The sequence below is a fragment of the Trematomus bernacchii genome, unplaced genomic scaffold (genome assembly GCF_902827165.1).
Source record: "Trematomus bernacchii unplaced genomic scaffold, fTreBer1.1, whole genome shotgun sequence".
Taxonomy (NCBI): domain Eukaryota; kingdom Metazoa; phylum Chordata; class Actinopteri; order Perciformes; family Nototheniidae; genus Trematomus; species Trematomus bernacchii.
In genome coordinates, this window is record NW_022987685.1 from 295867 (window position 1) to 315456 (window position 19590).

At 41.6% G+C, this 19590-nt stretch overlaps 1 protein-coding gene across 1 annotated transcript; it reads left to right on the forward strand.

The window, feature by feature from the left end:
• The first annotated feature begins 1727 nt into the window (after positions 1-1727).
• On the forward strand, positions 1728-19569 carry gigyf1a (GRB10 interacting GYF protein 1a). Its single transcript, XM_034136452.1, is given in 26 exon segments — positions 1728-1985; positions 4671-5281; positions 5363-5426; positions 7757-7886; positions 8106-8201; positions 8398-8515; positions 9160-9268; positions 9592-9839; positions 10392-10609; positions 10764-10878; positions 11087-11175; positions 11177-11339; positions 12001-12155; positions 13026-13194; positions 14558-14859; positions 15343-15446; positions 15577-15677; positions 15764-15849; positions 16103-16240; positions 16433-16651; positions 16742-16962; positions 17093-17250; positions 17394-17557; positions 17888-17932; positions 18061-18205; positions 19412-19569. Coding segments are annotated over 24 exon segments (3396 nt in total). The 5' UTR covers positions 1728-1985; positions 4671-5281; positions 5363-5391; the 3' UTR covers positions 19480-19569.
• The last annotated feature ends 21 nt before the right edge of the window (positions 19570-19590 follow it).

Genomic DNA, 19590 nt, shown 5'->3' on the forward strand with positions numbered 1-19590 from the left:
GACTGGTCTTCCTGCAAAGGTATTGTACAGGGATTAGACTATCCTGAGATGAGTCATTATTGCCCAAATAACGTTCAGGTATTTCAGGCTTAAGGGGAAAATAAAACAAACTAGTCTCTACCTGTGGTTCATACATCCATGGCGTGTCCATCCTCCTCTTCCCATCTGACTTCTTAAAGATGAATGCTGAATAGAGGGGGAGGTGGTGACTGCTGTCATACAACGTGGCGTAGCGCAGTTTGTCTGCATACTTCTGGCAGACCCTCCTCAGGTTGGTTCCCTTTATCCCTGCAGGCGGTGACTGCATGTAGAAAAAGTGGCTGCAGTCTTTGAAGCTTTTGGACACAGTGGCACTCACCAGGGGGGACGCCATCAGCAGGGAGAAGCTTAGGACGCAGGTGCCAACCAGATGCATCATCACACATCTGCACTAAATGAAAACAACAGAAAACGGGGTATTTTCCTCATCCATCGTGAGTTTGACATGTCCTGTAACACACCCTTTTTAAGAATGAAGAAATTCCATGGGGTTTGAACTATTCTGATAGTATGTCATCCTGTATTGGTGTTGCAGTCATAATCTAGTAAGGTATAATGACTTTTGGACAGACACTCAGTATGCAAAGCAGCAGTAGCTTAGAGTGAATCCATTGGTTAGACAGTGGACTTATCTGCTCCTAAAGTCTGTGCAGCCATGCATCTCTGCACATGCTTCTGTCGGGCTGTGTACATTTTCTAGTTTATGTCATGAATCAACACCCAGGTATTATACACTGCACATCTGACCATGGTACACATATTGTTCCTCTTGATACTATATTGTGTTTTCATCTCAGATATAATTAATGGAAAAGTAAAATACTTTGAGTCTGTGAGACATTAGTTACATGTAAAGTTGCAATTTGATAAAGCAAGCGTGTGCAGAAACGTAAGTATTTTAAAAATGAATATAAAACATATGTTTACTTAATGTAGGCTGATTAGCTGTTACTCAGATTTCTTTAGGATATATGAGTTATAGTAACATAAAGTGTATAATGATTCATGGTTTTACAATTCTTTTTTTATAAGTTCCAATTGCATATCACCAGATGATATTCACATACAATATTGAAGGTTTTATTTGATATCATTTTCACAATTTTCTTTTATATTTTTCATTCACTTGTACCCCCTTGTCGAGAAGTATCAGTTTAACTTTAGCCATCATGCTGGTTATATCCGGGAAGAATGGGCCATTTCAATGGAGCACAATATGTGCACAGAGCGCCCTCTGCTGACTAAACCCTATATTGCCGTTGGCAAAAGTCTCGCGCATGCTCAGTTTAGCATTGCTAGTCAACATGCTCTGCTAGTGATTCAGTTCATTTTCAAGGGTATTGATAGCGAATACCTCAACATATCTCCTTATGCATTTCAAGAATACTGCTGTTGATTGCAACGTGTGCGAAACAACTTTTACAGGAGTTCATGTAGTTATTCTACCACGCGAATGTGTATTATTGAGCTGGCTGTTTCTGAGTTATGCCAAAAATACAATGTTATGCTAAAGTTCTCCTCGCAGCGGAAAACGGCAAATTAAAAACACCTTTATCTGAGACACTGCATTTGAAAATACAGTTGCAAAGTGCAGTACACGTCGGTGTCCAGGCTGATAAACAGGGGTGTGTTTGCCCTGCTACAACATTGGTTAGCCGCTTGTCAATGTGCAGTCACGTGGTATCACACGGACGGCCATGTTTCCGAAACACAAACAACAAGAAGAGCAGCGACTAGGAGCCAGCAGACACATACTGATACGCAGCAGCGACCGTTGGAGGAGAGGGGAAAAATAATAAATAAAATACAGAGCACGACTTTCTGAAAGTACGATTCTGTCGAATGAATACGTTTACAGTGTTTAAGAGACCAATGCATACGAGATATTGGCAGTAGACACACCGTACCGACAACCAGTCTGGTAACGTTAGCTATAAACAGTGAAGGTAAGCCATGGTTCCTCTTTGCAGCTTGTCTTTTAGCTAGCTGGCTAACATTGGCTAACACGCTAACCTCGGCTCTTGCGACTCGGATGGTTTGGATTTATCTGTTGTGAGAGAAAAGCTTTTGCACCAAGTTATTTTACGGTTGTTGTTTCTGTCAGTGTGTGTTGTTTACGTCGCATTAGCCGTAGCTTCACACCGAGAGCGGAGTGGAGGTGGTCACATTGGCGGAGAAGGCCGGGGAGTCCGATCCCAACACTCCGCCCCCTCCGCCATCATATCTGGTGTCATTTGAACCTACAAGGCCTTTAAGATCAACGCGAACCGTATGCTAGTTTTGCTAGCAAACCAGCTAACCCGTCTCTGGTTTGCAATACAAATAAGATACGTTTGGTTGCAAATATTGTTGGAACGATAAAAGCGTCCCTCTTTATCCACAAGTCGACGTGTTGTAAGGCTAATTGGCTTGAAAGACGGAACTATTTTAAAGCTAATGTAGCTCGCTGAAGCTAGCTAACGTCAACGCGAGCTATTTTGTCAATATGTTAGCCATCTTTACGACCAAACAATGAAATACTGTAAAGTTTGTTAAAGTTAAAAACTGGTATACATTGATGTGAAGCCTCAGCATAGAGTTTTAGTCTATATTTTAGCAGCTTGCCATTGTTATCCCGCCACATTTCTAAGTGCATAACAGTTGTAAATATCTAAATGCAATATAAATGTTATGTTCTGCAAGCACAGTTATTCCTGCGTCACCTTACTTCAGTTTTCTCATAAAAAAGTAGACTCTTAAATATGTCCTAAAGTGGCTGTTGTGGCCTGAAGTCGAAAGTTTAGTTGTGAAATAGTTCGAAGTCATAAGGCGGTCTACGGATGCTTAGGCAAAATTATACATTCTTAATTGTTGCGGTAATGCATCGAGTGCCATAAATAACCCTCATTTAATGATTTCATGTTCCGTGCCTTTAACTGATAAATAAGTGTTATTTGCATGTATTTTAAGTCACGATCCACACTGAATTTCTCTAACATTACTTTAAGTATGATTACCAATATCAAATATTTCCACAGTAGCCCAAAGGAGTTTATCAAACAGTTGATGCAACCAGAGGGGAAATCCAAGGTTCCCATTTTCAACAGAGGGCTTTTATCTCTGTTTACAAATTATGTTTCTATAGAATGTTACTCTTCAGTTCATACATACAGAGGGCCAACTTCATCTTGGGCAAAATAACACACAATATAATTTAATAATGTACGGCCACACTGCAAGTTTAACCTGTCAGCTTTCAAGTTACAATTCTCTGTTGTCTTAATGTGTATTTTTAATTATTGTTAATTTATTTATTTAATGTCCCATGAATTGCTTAGATGGTAAACTGTTAAAGAACCTACTGCAATCATGTTCTTCTTAGTGTTATCCAACTGCAAAGAGGAGTGCCACATTTGTAACAAAAGCTTGTTTTTCCACATCATACGTGTCATATATATATATATCAAAGTATTTTACACTGAAGTAAAAAAGATTCATTTTTTTATAAACGAACTACAGACCCTTAGAGGCTTTTACTGTCTGCCAGTGCCAATGACTAAGACTTGCCGTGGAGATAGGTGATCTAGAAAAAATAAATCTTCTATCAATACTTGAATAACGGTATGTCATGCCATTTACATCTAAACGTACTACCCCCGACCATGGAGTTTTGGGGGGTAAAATAATGTCAAAATAACTTAATTTAGACCCGGGTCCTTGCAATAGACTCAAGTTCCTTGATAGCGTCCTAGTTCCGGGCGAACTTCCTGTGGTCTGAAAAGTGATTATGTATAACAGTATAAGCAATAGAGATTTATAGTGTCACATCGTTGTACACAAAGTTATTTCATATACAGAAGTGTTTAGCAAGTTGAGTGTTCGCCTGATGGAATTGGTATAAGAGGGCAGCGCTTCAGGCTAAATGTGATAACTAACACAACTAACACAACCTTTATGATGTTAAAAAGTAGTAAAATACATTCACAAGTATTAGTATAACTTTTGATTTATGGTAACAGCCAAGCAGGTATATCTCCTTCTGTAATACCCAGTTTTGCATCTTATTGATTCCATAAAAGTTCCTTACTCGTGACTCATAAATATAACAGCAAAGAAGTTATTTAAATGTGAGGATTTTTCATGTCATAAGGACAGTATAATATATGAGCATTTACTGTTGTGACATTTTGTTGCCTTGGTTTTGGTGTAGTTTACATGACTTTACAAACAGCTGCATGCTTTTTAAAAGCAGCCTGGTTACCTAAATATACTCCCTAGATTTCTGGATGGAAAATCTCCTGTGAGCAGCTAAACAAGGGGCCATGATTGAGCACTACAGTCAAAAGAACAGCTAGCTGGTTTCATGCATTCAGTGTCAAAATACCACAATGTTTTTCTCCCAGCTCAGAGTGCTGTGTGCAAATTGATTAAAACAGGCTAGTACCTTTTCAGTAACTCCAGGGCATGCTGTGAAAATAGTGTGTCTAGAAATCAAATTACACTTCCTTTCCTATCACATTATAGGCAGGCGGCCAATCTGTGAAAGTACATCCCACCAACGGCAAATGTTTTAAGTGTACACTTCTAACATGATCCTTTCCATCGGTTTTTTTAATCATTTGATTTCCTCTCCAACTCTGCTTACTTTTCAGTGGTGCTAAGGGAGGAGGACAGGAAATAAAGGAGTCACCTGGAGGGTCTCCGTCAATCAACATTTCAGTTGGAGCGAGAGAGAAAAAGGGACGGAGGGAGAGAGAAAAGAAAAGAGGAGTGCGAGTCGCGTCTGCTCTTGGCAGCTGTTCCAGCAGCCTGTTTCAGTGTTCTGGCTGTTATCTCGTTCCTGCGTTACCTTTTTTGATGAATCAACTCATATTTTTAACTTTAATGTGAGCTATAACTGCTGTAAAAACAGAAAAGAAGAAAGAAAACATTATTACTAGCAAGAGTGTTTTATTTTGTTCCATTGTTAATTTCCAAGTTTTTTTTCGTTTTTTTCTTTGTTTACCTACCATTTTTTCGGCTGTGAGTAGCAGGAGATTCCACTCTCCAAACTATAGTCGAACCCCCTTCCTTATCTAGTTAGGACCTGATATTCCTCAAGCACCTGCAACTGGCAGCTATTCTCTTTGTGTCTGTGTGTTTGGGGAGCTCTGTGACCACAGCTTAAGCACCACTCAGCCTTTTAGTCACCTAAGCCTAACTAAAGCCAGCCAGCTCTAGCCTGGTCCAGCACAGTCCAGCCTGCTCCGATCATCTGGACAGGGTAAGACATCTTCGCTCATTTTGACTCATTTTGACTTTACAGTTGCTCCAAGAAATAAAACATGAACCTTTTTCTCCTCAGATACTCAGTTCTGTGTGGACGTGAGGAATATGACTGCTGAGACTCTTAACTTCGGCCCAGAATGGTAACCAATCTTATTTCTTATAAATGCTCTCATGACGATTAAACAGCTCTTTGACAACAAGATTTAATGAATGTTTAATGTGTTATGATTTGACAGAACTCCATGAGTGGTTGTGGAGCTTTTGACCTTATCACCTGTAATGAGCAGATATTTTACTCCGTAATTAAACTGTAGGTGTTCAAAGCAATGTAATTGTGAATATTATTCATACTTTAGTCTGTGTTGTTTAAAAGGAATCTTGATATAAAAATGGTCATGTCTTAATGTTAAATGCCACTGTTGAATGTGCCCATTAAATGCAACGGCAATACACCCACGTGGAGAGATTATCTTAAATGCCAGGAGAATACTCTGCTGCATAGTTGATAACCTGGCCTTCTTTTTTTAGATGCCTCTTCATGTTGCAAATTAGGAGTCCTTTTACTTTTGCCGAGCTTCGCTGTAATTATTTTGACGATCAAGTCATTTTCATGTAAAAATGTGAATAATAGCTAGGTCCAGCTTTTCTGGCTTTTCTGTTTTCATATGATGCTTAACAAAATATCTTTTGGTTTTGGACTTTTGTTCGGACAAAGAGAGCTATTTAAACACCTAACCTTGGGCTATGAACATTTTTATTTTCCACTTTTTTATTGCACTTCATAAAACAAGAAACCAAAAAATAGAAGGCAGATAAATTGATGATGAAAGTAGTTGATAGTTACAACTTTCACAGACTGTTTTATCATGCCATCTCTAACTGTTGGAAAGCAGTTTTCACTTTAAATCAAAGGCCCTGTTCACTCCTGGTATTGGATATGCATCTTTTGTGATCAGCTCTGTGGAAGTAGGCAGCTCTGAGCACAGATGTGAATGTGCAGAGTGAGTGTTTGGCACATAAGAGAAAGAAAGAGGTGGATGCACCAACAGCAAAGTGATTATTTATTCAGTTAACTCGCTATCGATGGGTCCAAGTGACGCAGCCTATTTTCAAGAGAGCTGTCCACTTGTGATTGGATAACAAAAGCACATGTTTGGTCTGAAGAGGGCCAATATAGGAATTGTTGTCCTTTCCATCTCTCTGATTCTCCACCTCATCCTTCAGTGGACGCTTGTGTTGTGCTTAAGAGGGGGTGTAGTCTTCAGTTTGGTATCACTCAATATCTAAAAGCCTGTGACTGCTGTGTGCATTCTTGACTCTGTGCCAGCTTCGCAGAATATTTCTCTCTTTACACATCTGCAGCTGCTTTCCTCTCAGTGGCCCTTCTAGCCCTACTTTTATACTCGCACCTCTTGAATAAATCTAAGCCGTGGCCAATGTATGTGCTCACCGCCAGCTGTGTGGCTGCATGTTTACAAGTCCTTTAATGCCTGTTAGCGTTTCAAAATTATTTAGATCATTTGAGGTTTGGTTGGCAGAAGAGCTGTCGAGCGTGTTGGGCATTGTGGTAGACTTCAAAGTGAAAACATTCTGCCTTGCATTTAGATTTATGTAACAGTTGTTGGACTGACCTTTGCTCTATAAGACTCAGAGGATTATGAACGTATAGATATGAAACGTGGAAGATCTTTAAGATGTCTTTCTCCGTCCTGTTTGAAGTATTGCTTAGTATATCACTGGAATGTTTCCTTAGCTCACCATTTTATTATTCATATTAGTAGCAGCAACACCATTTTTACCCTGAAATGCCACATGCTGCCAACTTGTCTTTCATGATGCCTTCCTTTTACCTCTTGCATCCCACACCTCCCAGAGTTCCATGTGGTTTTGATGCGGAGTCAATGACACATTCTGTAGAAGCATGTGAATGGAGCCATTGTTGAACAGCAGGCCTTGGAACCTGGCCCGCTAGTAATAGCTTTTTAAAATGAAAATTTCAGATTGGAAAAGCTAATATATCATCTGCGTTGAGCCAAGTGTATTCAGAGGGACCCGCGTGAGAGGATGGTTGGCTTGCGAAGTATTTAGTCAAATATTTGTAGATCTTTTTCTTCAGTACAGATTAAAAGGAATTATATCCAGCTTGCACAATAGCTGCAATTTTTCTCTGCCAACAGTGGACTTTACACTAAGTTATTTACAAGTGATTTTCCTACATTGTATGTCAGCTCCAGTCAGTAGGCAGGAACAATAACAAGTGCCAATATGTAGCTTAAAAGTTCAGTTAGTAATTTCCTGTTGAAACACTGACACTGAAATACTGTTTAAAAGCGTTCATGTTAAAAAGTCTTACATTTCAATTGCAACACTGAGAAGTCTTGATGGTCTGTTGAACATTCAGACAAAGATAATTGATGTTAAAAATACATTATCCTAATTCCTCATGATTCCTGTACTTTTTCTCACGCAGGCTCCGTGCACTGTCCAGTGGGGGGAGTGTGACGTCCCCCCCTCCTTCCCCCGCCATGCCAAAGTACAAGCTGGCCGAGTATCGCTACGGCCGAGAGGAGATGTTAGCACTTTATATCAAAGACAACAAGGTGAGTGTGAAAAGTTTCTCTGTTCGAATCACTGAAGAAGACGTTTAGTAATGTTGTCAAAGTTAATGGTGCTAAAACACAAGCATGATTTTCTCTTTTAAATCCCATTTCCCTAGCTTCAAAAAACAAAACCTGTATCGGAAAGTTGTTTTTCGAAGTCAGGCCAAAAGTTTTGAAAGATAGTAATGTCATCCTCAGTGCCTATGGTTGTTGTTACAGGTCCCAGAGGACATGCAGGATAAGGAGTTTGCTGCTATTCTGCAAGATGAGCCCATGCAGCCACTGGCACTGGTGCCTCTCACTGAGGAGGAGCAGGTCTGCAATTAACACATATCCTCAAATACACTGATACCTGCAAATGTCAAACTGTTCCAGCTTTTCATGTGATATCTCATCGCGATATGATCTGAGTTTTCAAAGCGAGCGGTGCTGTTGGTTTACAAATGCAGCTGCAAACTCGCATTCCTCACATTCTTGCCTTTTGCTCTTTCCATTCTCTCTCTCTCCGCAGAGGAACTTCTCCATGTCTGTGAACAGTGTGGCGGTGCTAAGGCTCATGGGAAAAGGGGTGGGCGCCACCGCCCCAGCTGGAGTGGTCCGAGGACGAGGGGCCCCGCGAGGTGGTCGAGGTAACGGCAAAAAAAACTCCCAGACACCCATTAGAAGAGAGAGCAACAAATAAAGTAGAGCATTGATTCAGCCTAAGTGCATGCAAACAGACTCCACAACCACTTGTGCTTAAACTAACACGAGTCCAACAGAAACAAAAACACTGCCCAAAAAAAGCTTGGCCGGAACTACAATGGCTGTTATCCAGAGAAAGTAAAACAGTTTATTCAAGCCAACCACTGGAGTGTTTATTTCCCTTTTTTCTTCCACCATCTTGGTGCAGCACACTTCCTCTTAGCCTGTCTAAATAGTCCTCCTTTTGTCCACCCACACCTGTCTAAAACCACTTGGCTTACAAACTCACCTTGTGCACACAGCACTCTGCACATATGAATGGCCAATGTAAACACTTACCATCCGGTTCAGGACAGCCAAGGAAACAACTTGGAAGAAGGATGCTGTGCCGGTTTCATCGTTTGTCTGCAGCTCTTAAAGAAGATATAAGCTAATCATATATCAGTCAAATAAATTATAAAAGTGTTAAAAATAAGATATATGAGATTTATTTAACAGAAAAAGACGTATTAGCCAATCTCAAGCTCTTTCATTCAGATGATGATGATATTAAATACAAACCCCTTCTGCTCCGTGTGTATTTTATCAGGACGAGGTCGCGGTGAAGGTGGATTTTACCAAAGAAGTATTGAAGAACCGGAGGTGGGTTTTGGACGCGGCGTCCGAGAGATTCATCGCAGCCAGAGCTGGGATGACCGGTAAGAAAAACTCACTAATTGAAGGTCAAATAAATCATGGATTAAATTGCTTAGTGCCAAAAATAAAGGCATTTGTTTTCAAGGCTGAGAGAAGACGTAATAAAGTGTAATAAACTAGAAGGAAATGTAAAATCCTCACTGATATTTGTATTACAATTACAATGTTGCATAATTTACCTAGGTATCTTCTTTTATCTGGATAGGCTGAACTACAATATGTTTGTTACTCCTGTACTCCCAGATAAAACCGACTTTATGCTTTGGGCTCATTTCTCCTATTTTTTTTTATCACTTATTTCTCAAATGTTCCCTTCTTTTCTCAGGGGTGAGCGTAGATTTGAGAAGCCGGTCCGGCGGGAGGTCGGGCGTCCCGGCTTTGAAGAGCCTGTAGTGCCTGTGGTTCCAGGACGGAAGGATTTCACAAGGGCTGACAGCGATAACTGGCGCATCCTCCGGGAGGAGCAGCAGGAGGAGGAGGATGCGGCGGCGGGGGCAGGGGCTGGTGCTGGGGCTGGGGTGGTGGTGGTGGAGCCGGGAACCAACTGGAGACTTGCAGGAGTCCGCAGGGATGGTAGGATAAAAACAAACACGCTTTTATTCATTGTCCCGCCGCCGTAAACTCGTTTGTGTTAAAAAATGAAAGCTATACAAAGGAGAAACACCTCATCAGTCATTTTCTTTTTTTAGAATGCATGACGTGCATTCCACAGAACTTCGATTTGATTTATTCATACATGGCCACTTAGCGTTGAACACCTTATCAGATGTCGTGGTAAACAGGCCTGTGGCTTTAAGAAATGAAATGTGTAGAAATGGCTTTTTAAATCAGTGTAATCACAACCTTTGGTTCTCACTTGCGTTCGGATTGCCTAAAATACAACATGCATGCTGAGGGCTCATACAATTTTAAATATTAAAATGGCCTAAGTAGAAGATAATCAATTATACTAGTTCTTACTCCATGCTATCAAAGCTCAGTTGTGATGATGTGTTCAGCTGAAACAGTAGATATAGTGACATCTAGTGGCAGTGAAGGGATTTCTACCAGACAAAGTGGAGTGTTGCTAAAAGGGAGCTGCATAGAGACCCTATCCTCACTGATGGCTGTCCATTTCTCTGTCAGATGGGGGTCCTCGCTCAGCAGGCTGGCGGGAACACACCGGTCCCGGCGAGGGTCGTCGTCGGAAGTTTGATTTCGATTTCAGGGACGCCGATGGCCATGGTGGTGGCCGCCGGCGTGAGGGACTGGACGACGGAGACGGCCTGCCTGAGTGGTGCACAGACGAGGAAGACGGGGAGATGGGCACGTTTGACTCCTCTGGAGCTTTCATGGCTTTGAAGGTGTGTACATTTAATTATTCTTAAGAACGTTCTCTTCAAACAAAGTCAAGTTTTTTTGTTTTGTTTTATGATATTTATTTATTTTACGGTCAGCTCTCATTGAATGTCAATGAGTATTTGGTACACTTTTTAATTGTCTCTTCCTTTGTGTCAGAAGGGTGACAAGGACACAATCCTGGAGGAGGAGTTTGATTTTAAGGGGATAGAGGACGAGGAAGACGAGGAGTGCTACGCTGACATCGAGAGGAACAGTGCTGAAGAAGACAAGGGTGAGGAAAAACCTTTTTATTTTATGATTTTATAATGTTTTTGGAATCGTTCCCTTGCCAGCTTTATTATTGCATTGTTCAGTGAAAAATGATTTGTTCATAAGGCTTTTCCTATTCGTTCAAAAGCCCAGGAGGAATTCATAACTGATGATTGTGGCATCTTACTTAATGCTTTCCTTTCTTTCTTTCCTCCGCTCTCCCCTTACAGAGAGTAAAGAAGCTGGCTCTGCTGTAAGGGACTGCGAGACAAAGCCAGCTTCACCCTCATCCTCTCCTCCAGCACTGCAACACTGTACCCCCCCCCTCTGTGGAGCATCGGCCCAGCAACGCAGGCCTGTTGGTGGACAATCCTCAGCTGAACAACAGCCACCCTGTCAAAGCCAGCAGCGCGGCCAGTGAAGGTACCCCCTATTTCACGTCAGAAGCAACAGACCGATGGATTCAGTTAGCAGCTCTCTTAGGTACCTATTCTTTTTCTAATTATGAAGGCAATTCATGTTTTTTTCCAAAAATATATGTAAATTGATATGTATGTATTGCAGTTAAACCATGTGAAATGTGAATTATGCGTGTGAAGTTGGACAAGAACATGTGGAGAAAATAAATAGTATGAGAAGTTTGTTAGTATGATATGAAATATACTAATGGTATCAAATCTAAAGAAAGTAGGAAATGAATTATGGAACAATGCCAAACTTAGTATGAATATCTAGTATGGATCTTTTGACTTTATTATCAGATTCTTCCAGCTTTTTATTGAGCAATGAGTTTGAATACCGAGGCAAACTTAAGTCATCAGTGTTTGCCATATTCAAACTTGTATCTTGAATAACAAAATTGAAGCGTTAAGGGTCTAATCCTGTAACTGTAGAGCTTTTGGCTTCTTGGATTCAGCCAAGCTCTTAGTCATGTACCGTAAGTGTGTGGAACTATTGCCGCGTTGATATTTTGGCTTTGATATACAATATGTGAGGTCATTTAATATCTTGTTTACTAAACCTGCTGCTGTCTCACACAGAGCCAGTTGGTGGCTCTACCCGCCTCAATCCAACATCACCACCTCATATATAGAAACTCTAAAAATAGAGCCCATTGTTTTACTAATGTTTTTGTGTTTTTCAGACATGGCTCCTGTAGGGGTCTCTAAGAGCCAGCTGAGCCCCAGCGCCCCCCCTTCGTCACGTATGCCTCCTCCACCTCCTTCCTCTGCTGCTCCTCTCCACCCTCCACCTGGAGGGGACGCAGAGGACGATGAGGGCATGAAGCACCTGCAGCAGGTAGGAACAACAGGAGGCACATTTCATGCAGCTGTCTCAAGTGAAACAGAAAGCACTTGTAGCTCAATTCAATAAAAACAATGTGTTTTTCAGAATATGAATCCCGTCATGACGACATTTACATTTTTACAACAGCAGAAGTATAGTCAAGATGCCGTGTAAAGAATAGATTGCGTATTTAAAAACAAATAGTATAACCCAAGTTATTAATAATAAAAACACAATAAGTAAAAAAACTCAGTAGCAGTATTTTTTTTTTTTTTTAAAGAAAAATGTAAATGAAATGAAATTTAATTAATATGAGATTGAGCTATATATTTTTTTCAATTTGTGGAGCATATCACTCATTGCAACATAACTTCTTCTACACTTGACCCAAATGTAAAGCCTAAAAACTCTTATCTAAACCAAAACAACACTGGACTGAAAGAAATCAAGAATAAATCAAATACTTTTAAAAGCCAAATTTAAAACGAAGAGATCTTGAATAGGCACTTCAAAGTATTGATATTCTCTCAATGAACACTTCATGCGTAATAACATGTTTGTGTGTGAATGCAGCTGTCTCAATTGTTACAGGAATTACATTTCAATCATTTAACCAGGGATTATTTTTCCAAAAAGTAATCAATCTCCATCTAAACCAAAACCTACTTGTAAATCAAATCAGATCAATTATTTATAAACCATGTTTCATACACAAGAGCTAACACTTAAGTGCTTCACTAACCCAACAACATTATTTTCAAACACAGGACTGAAAAACCAAATACAATACATTTAAAAGGAGAGTCTTGGGTTTGCTCTTAAGAGTATTGACATTCTGTGTTTGAACATTTTAATGTGTAATAATGTGCTGTGTGTGTGTAGGAGGCAGAGAAGATGGTGGCGTCACTGCAGGACACTTCTCTGGAGGAGGAGTGCTTCACCCAGGCTCTGCAGCAGCAACAGGAGTGCAGGAACACAGCCGCCGCTCTGCCGCTGTCACACGAGGCCGCCATGAAGTGGTTCTACAAGGACCCACAGGGAGAGATCCAGGGTACACTCCCACACCCTTTATACCTATTATATTATGTATTATTGTTTTATTTGCAACATTACCTTTTTAAATTAGTCTTTTAATCTATATTATTCAGATTATTTCTTTTTTTTCTTTCATTGTATTTGTTCATTTTGCCTTCCTTAAATTTACTGAAGGGATCCATTATTTATTTAATTTTTATTATCATACCTTTTACTTCCTGTTGTGTTCCTTGCATTGTTATACGATGTTGGTATGCTGCAGCTGCATGTGTCAAAAGGTTTTACTGTCTGACCTGAAGTGAATTTCTTGTTCTCTGTTTTAATTTGTAATGTGTGCCATGTTATTCAAGCACTTTGAGCTGCACCTCAGGTGTATTATTATTATTATTATTATTAGGGATGCTCCGATCGATCGTTATCAGCCGATATTCACTCTCGGCCGATCGATCAGTGCTCTCTATAAAGGCCGATCAGGAGAGCCGATCACATGACGTAAAATACATGACACTTTTCTCTGTGCGCGGCAAAACAAGCTCGCCAAAATAGCTTCACTAGTCTGGCAGTATTTTAAGGTGTCCGAAAAAGACAATAAAATAGCGGTATGCAACGTGTGTGTGACGCAGAAATCCTGCAGCTCCACCCGCTGTGACGGACCGGTGAGCGGAGCAGAACACACATTAAGAGTTAGACCTAACACACTGAGCTATTTTATCTACCTCTCGAACAAGCTAAACTAGTTATAAATATATTTATTCTTCACTGTCGGGTCGCTCATTACTGGATCAGTGAGCTGCATGAGATACTGACGGGCTGTCAGGAGAGAGACAGAGGGAGAGAGGGGGAGAGAGGAAAAGAGAGCGCTTCCGCTCATTTCTCCCGTGTTATTATCCAAAGTTAATGTAAACTTGAATAATGTTCTTCATTTGAATTGAATAATTATGTTGGTTGTTTGTGGAAGCGTGTTATGTATTGAAAAATGAATCTGAACTTTTCGATCCGTTACGATTTATAAACTGAAGCAATATAAAAATGAGTCCCATTAACTGAGTTTTAAACATCACTTTAAATGGAAGATCCCCATAGCCCCCACCCACCCTATGATCGGATCGGCGATCGGTATCGACCGATACTGATTCCGGTGATCGGCCGATACTGATTCCGGTGATCGGCGATCGGCCCCAAAAACCCTGATCGGAGCATCCCTAATTATTATTATTATTATTATTATTATTATTATTATTATTATTATTATTATTATTATTATTATACTACTTACTCGTACATGCAAGGATAACACATTAATTCATGAATAAAAGCTGGATAAAAGCTATGTTATTGCACTGTTTGCATTGTAAACTCATTCATCTCAATGTAACCAGGTCCCTTCACCACGGTGGAGATGTGCGAGTGGTTCCAGGCCGGCTACTTCACCATGACCCTGCTGGTGAAGCGTGGCTGCGACGAGGGCTTCCAACCCCTGGGAGATGTCATCAAAATGTGGGGCCGCGTGCCCTTCGCCCCAGGGCCCTCCCCTCCGCCCCTGCTGGTGAGACAGCCACCACCGACGCAGCGCCCGCAGCCCACCCGGGGGTCCGCCGGGACTGTGAGTCAGAGCTCTGCCAACGTAGAAGATGGGGAGGGGAGGATGCAGAGGAGAGGGAAGCTTGATAGACAGGTTACGGTAAAAAAACAAACGATTTATTCAAATTCAATTCAAACGTGAGATTTCTGAAATTGCCCCCATGCTTGATTTTAAGACATGTCATTTAAATTTGTGTTCCTGCTAATGAATGAATGACCTTCTTGAGGAAGTGGTATTCAAACAACAGTCATAAAACTATATAATGTGGCCCCGTGTGCATGAAAGCTTCAAGTTAGTGGAGCAGAACAGGGCAGGTTCCATTTAATGCTGTAATGTAACGCTACATTGTCACAGGTCCCTGATTACCTATACATGTGGCAGCTGTCTGTGCATCATGTTGGGGAAATGCACACTTAATGTTTGTTCCTTTTGTAACTTAGAAGTCTGTGGTAACAAATAATTGACAATTCCCCCCCCCAAGAAGTTCTTGCTTAGCTATAGCACATTTTTTATTAGATAGCTGTTGTGGTGTATTGAGTTAGAATATACATTTTATTGACTGGTGGTCGCTGTTTCTTTCAGGGGAACCTGGACCAGGACCGCCTGAAAAAGCAACAGGAGCTGGCGGCAGCAGCAGCTCTCTATCAGCAGCTCCAACAGCAGCAGCTATTCCAGCTCATTAATAGGTAGGTTAATGGAACTATTCCTTTACATGTCTGAGCATTGTTTTGTGTTTGTGCCCTAGTTTCTTTCCTTTTACAGAGGGGATTTAGACTTTTGGACTTTCCGTGTTTGATTTAGCTTCTTTTGTCCAAGGTGCAGTGAGCAGGGTATGATGCCTTCGATGAACAGGTCGATGTCAGTGCCAGATACAGGGTCCATGTGGGACATGCATACCTCAGCTTCACAGCCGTCAGGTACGCTTTACACTGGCTTTGAATGTCCACAAAACAACACGTCTTTACCTCATTGCGCTTAAATAACCCGTTTTGTTTCCATGTAGGCGGTGAAGCCAGTCTTTGGGACATAACAATGAATCCTTCTACTCAGGGTCCAACTCTCGAACAGCTTCAAAAGGTGGCTTCAGTTGTAAGACTTCCATTTTATCTACATTTAGATTTCAATGTTTCCATACATCTTTTATGCGATCAGTCATTTTTACTCTATCTTATTGTCAACAGCGAAAAACTTTGATTTGAACTGCTAGCTAGAGAAATTGTAAGCAATGCTAGCAGGCACAATAACTGTAAACACAATGATTGTCTCTGATGCAATATTTATTTAGCTTAACTTCTTAGTTAATGCATTTGACATCGTTTGACTCCTGATGTGTTCCCTTCAGCTCCAGCAGGAGAGGAGAGACGCTGAACTCAGGGCGAAGCGTGAAGAGGAGGAGCAGCGTAAGAGGAGGGAGGAGAAGAGGAGGCTTCAGGAGGAGCAGAAGAGGAGGGAGGAAGAGGAGCTCTTCAGACGCAAGCAGGTGAGTTGCAGGATCTGATTTGCTGTATTTTCATTATGCAAGCTAGGCTCATTAAAGCTGACATTTGATTTCACAAGTTAGACATCCAAGTAGTGCGCCATTGATGATGCCGTTTGAGAATAACATGCAATGAGAATGGCTTTTCAGCTTATTATGTTGTTCATTTCAAACCTCTGTTCTCTCTCCCTGCAGTGTCGTCAGCAGCAAGAGCTGATCATGAAGTTGCTGCAGCAGACTCCCCAGCAGCAGGGTCCTGGGGCAGGCAGCTCAGGCTGGAGCGGGGCCCCCTCCTCAGGGCTCTCCAAGGCAGGAAAGCCCCCTGCTCTGGCTCTGCTGGAGATGCAGCAGGAGGCAGAGAGGCTCCTGAAGCAGCAGCAGCAGCAACAGAGAGCCCAGCAGCAGAGAGAGCGCGTGAGTTTTAAATGAACTGTTTCATACAGACAGTCAGAGAGAGAATGCCGATAGAAGATTTTTCTAAATGATTTTTCTGTCTGTTTCCAGCTCTCTGGCATGTCGATGGGGAGCTCCTCCATGGGCGGGCAGTGGGCGGATGGTGTTGGCATGTGGGGCGGGCCTGGAGGGATGGAGGGCAAGAGCAGCAGTGGAAGCTCTTCAGGCAGCATGGGCATGTGGGACGAGGCTGTGAAGAACCAAGCCAGCCTGCGTGGCAACAGCAACAACAACATGGGCCTGAAGAACAGCCGCAGCAGCCCCTCACTCAGGTACAGGAAGCCAAAAAGGAATATTTCAAATACTCCGTTTTTTTTTTTGTTCACCTTCAGTGGCATATGGCATTCTAATATTAAAGTTATAGGTGTCCATGTTTCAGTTATGGTTGTATGTCCTCTGCAGTGATCAGTACATGATGCGTAGGAAGCGGACTGAGGACGAGGACAAGCTGCTGAAGCTGCTGCAGGGCATGAAGCCTCAGGACGGCTTCACTACCTGGTGTGAACAGATGCTGCACGCTCTCAACACCTCTGCCAACAACTCCTCCTCCTCACTGGATGGTAGGCCGATTTATGAATTTAGCTAGGTTAAGGTTAATAAAACTCCCCCCGGAACTTAGTTCAAAAATGTTTTGGCTTTATTTAAATTGATCTCAAAAAGTTCCTAGAATTTCTAATCATTTCAACTTTATGTCTTTATTAAGTTTCCACAATTGTGGCCTACCTGAAGGAGGTGGAGTCTCCCTATGCAGTGCTGGAGTTCATCCGGTCCTACCTAGGGGACACAGTGGAAGCCAAAGAGTTCGCCAAACAGTTCCTGGAGCGACGTGCCAAACAGAAAGCCAACCAACAGAGACAGCAGCAGCAGGTAGGCCTGAGCTACACATGTCTGTCTTTTTAAATGAGAACAGCATACTACAAAAACCTAACTAACTGTGATTCGCTGATCAAGCATATACATTACACATGTAAAGAAAAACAGGACCAGGCACCCAGTACCTTTTGAATATCTGGGAAATTGTTCTAATTATACTCAGTGTTAATAAGGAGAAAAGAAAATAGCTTATCCATAATTGTGAATGTTTGTCTTAAAAAGCCAGGCTTCTAAAACACCATGATGTATGTGTTAGAATATAATGAAAAGGCAACATCAAATAAACTGGCTCAAAGTGTGCTTTTTTCTCTTGATGTATCCCAGTTATCAAAGGAAGTGGCTGGATTGAACATGAACTTCCCTCTGCAGGTCAGAAAACATTTTCTTTGTAAACAATAACGCACTAGCAGTTACTAAAGGCTATAACAAGAAAGGGCTTTACATTTGTAAAAGTTGCTTTTGATTCACACATTTATTTGTATTTCCCTTTTTCTTAGGACTCAATGCGAGGAATGAATCCAAGCACCCTGCAGTCCATGTTTCAAGCCAACCACATGGGCAAGTCTGGTCTCTATGACAACCAGGGAGGGAAGATGAAGAAGAAACAGCCCATGATGCTGCACCCTGACCCCAGCATCTTGGGTACGTGACCTCAACACCATTTTATATTTCTTCCTATTGTCTTCATTCATCTGTAAATGCTCAGAATCTATTATTAGCTAGCTCTAAATAGCTTGACCCCAGATTAGCATTATGATTATACAAAACACAGCCAGTCAGCAACACGTGTACATCAAGAGTTAACACACAAACAAGCCAACATGGAAACTGTTTTCATCATCTGGATTCAAAAGGAGTCCCACAAAGGCAAAAAGACAGCTTTCTGAAGCACCAGCAGAAAGTAATAGTCTTCTTGGAGACGTGTTTGCACCAGCACCAGGTGTGTAGGATGGGCTCCTAGGGTAGGCTTATGTCTGAAGTTATTGATGCACCCGTGAGCGGTTTGGAGTGGAAACCCAGGGATGGGATTTGTCTCGTAATTTGAAATACATGTAAACAAGTGGCCTCGCTTTTATTGAGAATATTAAGAAAAACTCCTATGCAACTCAAATCCAAACGCTTCAGTCATTCAGTAAAGAAAAACAGACTTAGGCGCCGTTTACACGAGGAGAAAACTGCTTGTATCTGCATAGTTTCGCGTGCGTATAGCCCTATTATTTACACGAGGCCGATAGAAACTGACCCCACAAACAATAACGGGTCCCAAGGTGGATAGATTTGCAAACGAAACGCTCTGGGGGGTCAACCGAGTCCGTGTAATCACCTCTATACGAATATTTCCTGAATATGCATTTATTTCAAAATGCTTGGGTGTAAAGTAAAAGCAAAACAGAAGAGTTTATAGATTGCGACGGAAGATATGGAGACTTTCTGCTGTCCTGATATCAATCTTGAACCAAATATGATATGGTATGAAATGAAGTGTATTGTGTATTTGAATAGTTTAAAATAGTTGTTTTTATAGAACAGAATAGGAAAAGGGTAGTCCTCAAACCGAATTTTCAAGACTTGCGCAGTTCACTCACTTTCAGCTATGCATGTTAACTCCTCGGCTTAATGACCTCTAGCTTATCTCTACATGTGATTCATAACCATACATAAACACGCTAAATGTAATACATATGTGTAAATGTTTTTTTCCTTCTGAAATTGACCAATGATATCTTTCCACAACAGAAGGCTCTTCCTATCAAACTATGTCTGCATCTTTATCCCCCGTTAGCACTTCTCAGCCCCTGTCCCTCTGATCTTACTCTCACTCTCTCTGCCCCCCCCCTCCCCCTGCAGGGTATTCATTCCACAACGCGAGCGAGTGTCTGAGCCTGAATGAGATGGAGATGGTGGAGGATTACTGATGTGACGCAGCGCAGCAGCAATAGCTACCTGAGGCCTTCTGTCTTTTAATCAGACAAACCTGATGACGAATGTGCACTGCTGGGGGAACTGGGAGGGGGTAGGGGGGGGGA